Here is an 8,395-nt window from a genome sequence, read left to right as displayed (position 1 = left end):
AGAGAGACAGAGAGACAAAGAGCCAAAGAGAGAGACAAAGACAGAAAGAGAGAGAGAGCGACAGAAAGAGAGAGACAATGAGAGAGACAGAAAGAGAGACAGAGTGAGAGCGACAGAAAGAGAGAGACAATGAGAGAGACAGAGAGAGAGACAGAGAGAGAGAGAGAGAGAGACAGAGAGAGACAGAGAGAGAGAGACAGAGCGAGACAGAGAGAGAGACAGAGAGAGAGAGACAAAAAGAGAGACAGAGAGAAATAGACAGAGAGGAATAGAAAGAGTCCATCTGTACGGAGCACATCACCAGTGTATGTGAACTATGTTCTAGGCTGGACTAATGGGCTGTAGGTGATTTGGGAGAACCGACTCTCCAGGAAATGTGAAATGATCCAGCAGAGCAGGTAGGGAATTAAAACAGTATCATATCCAGGCCAAACCAATATACACTTTAAAATAGCTTTGTGCATCAGCCAACTCCTACCTGTATTATTAATCCCTTGTCATGGCTTCTTACAATAGGAGTGGGCCACAGCACCTACAGTTTGGGATCGGGCTAATCTAAGTAACTCGGAAGGAGACATCTGAGCATACCTTCTGGGATAGACTCTGGTGATCCCTCCATCAGTGGCTACAAACCTGGCCAGAATCCCACCCCTGGGAACAGAAAGAACACACAGGTATCAATCACAGTTCAATTGATGAGGTAAAGAGGTAAATTGAAATCGACCAATACAATGTAATTGCCATGGAAACTCGTGGGGGAAATGGCCGTGGGGGAAAGATCCTGAATCTCCTCATTGCCTCCCAGCAAAATTAGCCTACATTTAGGCTATTGTTAATATAGTGCATTCGAAAAGTATTCAGACCCCTTCACCTTTTCCATATTTTGTATATTTTATATAATTTTTTTCTCATCAATCTACACACAATACCCCATAATGACAAAGTGAAAACAGTGTTTTAGAAAATGTTGCAAATCTATTAAAAAAAAAACGGAAATATAACATTTATATAAGTAATCAGACCCTTTGCTATGAGACTCAAAATTGAGCTTAGGTTCATCCTGCTTCCGTTGACCATCCTTGAGATGTTTCTACAACTTGATTGGAGTCCATATGTGTTAAATTCAATTGATTGGACATGATTTGGAAATGCACACACCTGTCTATATAAGGTTCTACAGTTGACAGTGCATGTCAGTGCAAAAACCAAGCCATGAGGTCAAAGGAATTGTCCGTCGAGCTCCGAGACAGGATTGTGTCGAGGCACAGATCTGGGGAAGAGTACCAAAAAATGTATGCAGCATTGAAGGTCCCCAAGAACACAGTGGCCTCCATCATTCTGAAATGGAAGAATTTTGGAACCACCAAGACTCTTCATAGAGCTGGCCGCACAGCTAAACTGAGCAATCGGGGGAGAAGGGCTTTGGTCTGGGAAGTGACCAAGAACATGATGGTCACTCTGACCGAGCTCCAGAGTTATTCTATGGAGATGGGAGAATGGAGCAAAGTACAGAGGGATCCTTGATGAAAACCTGCTCCAAAGTACTCAGGACATCAGACTGGGGCGAAGGTTCACCTTCCAACAGGACAACGACCCTAAGCATACAGCCATGACAACGCATTCTGACAAAGCTCCAGAGTTCCTCTGTGGAGATTGGAGAACCTTCCAGAAGGACAACCATCTCTGCAGCACTCCACTAATCAGGTCTTTAAGGTAGAGCGGCCAGACTGAAGCCACTCCTCAGTAAAAGGCACACGACAGTCCGCTTTCAGTTTGCCAAAAGGCACCTAAAGGTCTTTGACTATGAGAAACAAGATTCCCTGATCTGATGAAACCAAGATTGAACTCTTTGGCCGGAATGCCAAGCGTCACGCCTGGAGGAAAAATGGCACCATCCCTACAGTGAAGCATGGTGGTGGCAGCGTCATGCTGTGGGGATGTTTTTCAGCAGCAGGGACTGGGAGACTAGTCAGGATCTAGGGAAAGATGAACAGAGAAAGGTACAGAGAGATCCTTAATGAAAACCTGCTCCATAGTGCTCAGGACCTCAGACTGGGACAAGGGTTCACCTACCAACAGGACAACAACCCTAAGCACACAGCCAAGACAACACAGGAGTGGCTTCGGGACAAGTCTCTGAATGTCCTTGAGTGGCCCAGCCAGAGCCCGTACTTGAACCCAATCGAACATCTCTGGAGAGACCTGAAAACAGCTGTGCAGCGACACTCCCCATCCAACCTGACAGAGCTTGTGAGGATCTGCAGAGAAGAATGGTAGAAACTCCCCAAATACAGGTGTGTCACGCTTGCAAAGACATACCCAAGAGTACTCGAGGCTGTAATCACTGCCAAAGGTGCTTCAACATAGTGCTGAGTAAATGGTCTGAATACCTTTGTAAATGTGATATTTCAGTTTTTATACTTTTCATAAATTTGCAAAAAATTTGAAAATCAGTTTTTATTTTGTCATTCTGGGGTATTGTGTGTAGATCGATGAGGAAAAAACTGCAATTTAGTCAATTTTAGAATAAGGCTGTAACATAATAAAATGTGGAAAAAGGAAAGGAGTCTGAATACTTTCTGAATGCACTGTATGTGTATTTCACACTATATTTAGGTAAAATTACTATGATGCTTGTATGGGATGCCAACCTCAACACGTTCATGTCATCTGAACCAATCAATTGCATTTACAGTTATAATTGACTGACTACCACCATTGATTTCTGTATGCTAGATATACTAACGGGAGTTAGCATTTAGCAGTCACTTCTAAACCTGAAAAGGGACAACTTCTAAATGTTATGCAGCGAAAACAGCCAAATATCCAAATAACACTTAAGTAACCACATTGTGGGTTTGTTACAATACATACTGTAAATCAAATCAAATACAATTGTATTTGTCACATACACATGGTTAGCAGATGTTAATGCGAGAGTAGCGAAATGCTTGTGCTTCTAGTTCCGACAATGCAGTAATAACCAACAAGTAATCTAACTAACAATTCCAAAACTACTGTCTTATACACAGTGTAAGGGGATAAAGAATATGTACATAAGGATATATGAATGAGTGATGGTACAGAGCAGCATAGGCAAGATACAGTAGATGGTATCGAGTACAGTATATACATATGAGATGAGTATGTAAACAAAGTGGCATAGTTAAAGTGGCTAGTGATACATGTATTACATAAGGATGCAGTAGATGATATAGAGTACAGTATATACGTATACATATGAGATTAATAATGTAGGGTATGTAAACATTATATTAAGTAGCATTGTTTAAAGTGGCTAGTGATATATTTTACATCAATTCCCATTATTAAAGTGGCTGGAGTTTAGTCAGTGTGTTGGCAGCAGCCACTCAATGTTAGTGGTGGCTGTTTAACAGTCTGATGGCCTTGAGATAGAAGCTGTTTTTCAGTCTCTCGGTCCCAGCTTTGATGCACCTACTGACCTCGCCTTCTGGATGATAGCGGGGTGAACAGGCAGTGGCTTGGGTGGTTGTTGTCCTTGATGATCTTTATGGCCTTCCTGTAACACCGGGTGGTGTAGGTGTCCAGGAGGGCAGGTAGTTTGCCCCCGGTGATGCGTTGTGCAGACCTCACTACCCTCTGGAGAGCCTTACGGTTGTGGGCGGAGCAGTTGCCGTACCAGGCGGTGATACAGCCCGCCAGGATGCTCTCGATTGTGCATCTGTAGAAGTTTGTGAGTGCTTTTGGTGACAAGCCAAATTTCTTAAGCCTCCTGAGGTTGAAGAGGCGCTGCTACGCCTTCTTCACAATGCTGTCTGTGTGAGTGGACAAATTCTGTTTGTCTGTGATGTGTATGCCGAGGAACTTAAAACTTGCTACCCTCTCCACTACTGTTCCATCAATGTGGATAGGGGGGTGTTCCCTCTGCTGTTTCCTGAAGTCCACAATCATCTCCTTAGTTTTGTTGACGTTGAGTGTGAAGTTATTTTCCTGACACCACACTCCAAGGGCCCTCACCTCCTCCCTGTAAGCCGTCTCATCGTTGTTGGTAATCAAGCCTACCACTGTTGTGTCGTCCGCAAACTTGATGATTGAGTTGGAGGTGTGCATGGCCACGCAGTCGTGGGTGAACAGGGAGTACAGGAGAGGGCTCAGAACGCACCCTTGTGGGGCCCCAGTGTTGAGGTTCAGCGGGGTGGAGATGTTGTTGCCTACCCTAAATTATGACGGATATGTTAAAACGGATTTGTTCAAATCAGATTTGTTGAATGTTTGCCAATCTGGTCAATGGAAGCATCGCCTCATTTACCACATCTATAACAGAGGCTCAGGGACCATCTAGATTAATCACAGAGGCATGAGCTAAATATTCCACTGTCTTTGAAGCCCACCTCCTCTCCCAGGAGAAATCACTAGTCCATCTGAACAGTGTGTGTCTTGGAGAGCCCTACAAAGAGGCCTACACATCACTGTGTCCAGAACATTTGAAAATAAATTGTTGTATTCCCTGAGAGTCACTTCTCTTTATGTCCTAATTCTTTGAGTTCTTTATTCAGTAAATTGTTCCTGTTTATGTGAGCATGTGTGTGTATGGCGTGATGACTGCATGTTGAGGTAATTACTGTGGTGTCTTCAGAACACACCATGTCTTGGCATAGCTGGTCCTGTGTCTTTCTTTGATCATATTTTACTGGTAAAACACAGACAAGACTCTCATAGCAACAGACATTAGCAAATAGCAGTACTAGCTGCCTGGTGTTTCTCCAAAAAGACATCAACAAGATGGGGAGTCGACTAACTGTCTATATGACTCATGTAACTGACTCAATGTGTACATGTAGATGATGCCCTGATGGCGGTCAGTGTGTGTGTGTGTGTGTGAGAGAGAGAGAGAGAGTGTGCGCGCGTGTGTGTGTGTGTGTGTGCGCGCGCGCGCGTGTGTGTGTGCGCGTGTGTGTGTGTGTGTGTGTGTGTGTGTGTGTGTGTGTGTGTGTGTGTGTGTGTGTGTGTGTGTGTGTGTGTGTGTGTGTGTGCGCGTGTGTGTGGCACTCACAATGACTGCTCCTTCCACAGTTTGACCAGATCAGCAGTCAACCCAGCGTCCAACAGCAGCCTACTGACCAGAGTCACATTACCTAGACAGGAAGACATTGTTACTGAAGTATCTTCCACAGTAAACCCCTTGGTAAACTGCAAGGACGACACATAGGAGTTTAGATGGCTTGAGCTTGCTTAGACAACACAGAGGACATTGCAATCCATTAGCTTAAGAATTTGTTCTTAACTGACTTGCCTAGTTAAATAAAGGTAAAATAAAGTCATAAAATAAAAAAGCTGACACCGAGGACATTGATTAGATGCTGACACTATAGAGGTTCTGAGTCACACAGTAGCATGACAACATCAGGTTCTAGAAGCTCAGTCGATCAGGATGATATCAGACTACACTAATCCAATGCCTACCGCGTTAGATAAGGTTGATGTCATTCCTGGCCAGACCAGACTAATCAAACGCCTCTCTCGGACCTTCACAGGGCTATGGAACACCACTGTGTGTGTGTGTGCGTATGTATGAGTATGTGTGTGCGTGCATGCGTGGGTTGTATGTGCGCCTGCGAGTGTTAAGCAGCCATGGTAACTTACATGGCTCTTCCAGTGTGTTCCTGTCTATGAACTGGTTGAAGTCCAGGAGGAACTGGGTGTTGTTGTCGTTGTCTTTCAAGCCTTTGCAGTACTCCCTACAGAAATAGCAGACGCTGTATATTAGATACATTACATCTCAAATTCAACATCCGTACAACATCAAACTCCTTCTATAACTTCTACCTAATTCTACATCGTGCTCCTCAATCCCAGCATAAACTGTGGAATAACCAGATACTCCTAGCGAGTACACTTCAGGAGTAACAATGGTTCAAAATGGAGGTGGTGGAGGAGATTCAGATGTGCGGCTGTAGCCACTCACCTTGGGGCGATGAAGGTGTATCCCAACTCATCAAACATCTCCACCCGCAGAGTGTCCATGGCTGAAGAGAATAGAGGCATCTTTAGAACCTTACACACTCTGTAGAGCAGGATTCATGGCCTATACAGCACACCAGACTGATCATTATGGAAATAAAGAACTGAAAGATGAATGAGTGAAACAAGACATGACAGAAAGAGAGAGAGACAATGATTATGGAGACAAACTCCCATCCATCTCCCCCCTCCGACTTTTCACGGCTGTTAGGCCAGTACACTCTGCTGACTGTCACTGACAGGCCTTATCTAAAACACTGCGGTCCATTAACTCACTGACAGGCCTTATCTAGAACACTGCTGTCCATGAACTAACTGTCAGGCCTTATATAAAACACTGCTGTCCATTAACTCACTGTCAGGCCTTATCTAGGACACTGCTGTCCATGAACTCACTGTCAGGCCTTATCTAGGACACTGCTGTCCATTAACTCACTGACAGGCCTTACTGATGTCCATTAACTCACTGTCAGGCCTTATCTAGGACACTGCTGTCCATTAACTCACTGACAGGCCTTACTGATGTCCATTAACTCACTGACAGGCCTTATATTGAACACTGCTATCCATTAACTCACTGACAGGCCTTACGGATGTCCATTAACTCACTGACAGGCCTTATCTTGAACACTGCTGTCCATTAACTCACTGACAGGCCTTACTGATGTCCATTAACTCACTGACAGGCCTTATATTGAACACTGCTATCCATTAACTCACTGACAGGCCTTACTGATGTCCATTAACTCACTGACAGGCCTTATCTTGAACACTGCTGTCCATTAACTCACTGACAGGCCTTACTGATGTCCATTAACTCACTGTCAGGCCTTATCTAGGACACTGCTGTCCATTAACTCACTGACAGGCCTTATATTGAACACTGCTGTCCATGAACTCACTGACAGGCCTTATCTTGAACACTGCTGTCCATGAACTCACTGTCAGGCCTTATCTAAAACACTGCTATCCATTAACTCACTGACAGGCCTTACTGATGTCCATTAACTCACTGACAGACCTTATATTGAACACTGCTATCCATTAACTCACTGACAGGCCTTACTGATGTCCATTAACTCACTGACAGGCCTTATCTTGAACACTGCTGTCCATTAACTCACTGACAGGCCTTACTGATGTCCATTAACTCACTGTCAGGCCTTATCTAGGACACTGCTGTCCATTAACTCACTGACAGGCCTTATCTTGAACACTGCTGTCCATGAACTCACTGTCAGGCCTTATCTAAAACACTGCTATCCATTAACTCACTGACAGGCCTTACTGATGTCCATTAACTCACTGACAGGCCTTATATTGAACACTGCTATCCATTAACTCACTGACAGGCCTTACTGATGTCCATTAACTCACTGACAGGCCTTATCTTGAACACTGCTGTCCATTAACTCACTGACAGGCCTTACTGATGTCCATTAACTCACTGACAGGCCTTACTGATGTCCATTAACTCACTGACAGGCCTTATATTGAACACTGCTATCCATTAACTCACTGACAGGCCTTACTGATGTCCATTAACTCACTGACAGGCCTTATCTTGAACACTGCTGTCCATTAACTCACTGACAGGCCTTACTGATGTCCATTAACTCACTGACAGGCCTTACTGATGTCCATTAACTCACTGACAGGCCTTATCTTGAACACTGCTGTCCATTAACTCACTGACAGGCCTTACTGATGTCCATTAACTCACTATCAGGCCTTATCTAAAACACTGCTGTCCATTAACTCACTGTCAGGCCTTACTGATGTCCATTAAGTCACTGACAGGCCTTATCTAGAACACTGCTGTCCATTAACTCACTGTTAACTCACTGACAGGCCTTATCTAGAACACTGCTGTCCATTAACTCACTGTCAGGCCTTATCTAAAACACTGCTGTCCATTAACTCACTGTCAGGCCTTACTGATGTCCATTAACTCACTGACAGGCCTTATCTAGAACACTGCTGTCCATTAACTCACTGACAGGCCTTACTGATGTCCATTAACTCACTGTCAGGCATTATCTAGGACACTGCTGTCCATGAACTCACTGACAGGCCTTATCTTGAACACTGACAGGCCTTACTGATGTCCATTAACTCACTGACAGGCCTTATCTAGAACACTGCTGTCCATTAACTCACTGACAGGCCTTACTGATGTCCATTAACTCACTGACAGGCCTTATCTAGAACACTGCTGTCCATTAACTCACTGTTAACTCACTGACAGGCCTTACTGATGTCCATTAACTCACTGACAGGCCTTATCTAGAACACTGCTGTCCATTAACTCACTGTTAACTCACTGACAGGCCTTACTGATGTCCATTAACTCACTGACAGGCCTTATCTTGAACACTGCTGTCCATTAACT

The 8,395-nt window shown here is 44.3% G+C and overlaps 1 protein-coding gene across 4 annotated transcripts in view; it reads right to left on the bottom strand.

Annotated features, from left to right (window-relative positions):
- Window positions 1–8,395, bottom strand: part of LOC118396257 (voltage-dependent calcium channel subunit alpha-2/delta-1-like) — a 130,944-nt gene that overhangs the window by 29,179 nt on the left and 93,370 nt on the right. For all 4 annotated transcript variants that reach the window (XM_052465842.1, XM_052465843.1, XM_052465844.1 and 1 more), the window contains 4 exons: window positions 5,948–6,008; window positions 5,626–5,720; window positions 5,036–5,117; window positions 589–651 (listed from right to left, as the gene is read on the bottom strand). In XM_052465842.1, the coding sequence (XP_052321802.1) occupies window positions 589–651; window positions 5,036–5,117; window positions 5,626–5,720; window positions 5,948–6,008 (301 nt within the window). The remainder of the gene's footprint in view (window positions 1–588; window positions 652–5,035; window positions 5,118–5,625; window positions 5,721–5,947; window positions 6,009–8,395) is intronic.

The sequence above is a fragment of the Oncorhynchus keta genome, chromosome 17 (assembly GCF_023373465.1).
Source record: "Oncorhynchus keta strain PuntledgeMale-10-30-2019 chromosome 17, Oket_V2, whole genome shotgun sequence".
Lineage (NCBI taxonomy): Eukaryota > Metazoa > Chordata > Actinopteri > Salmoniformes > Salmonidae > Oncorhynchus > Oncorhynchus keta.
The sequence above is the reverse complement of the archived record's forward strand: the minus strand, read 5'-3'. Positions and strand labels throughout refer to the sequence as shown.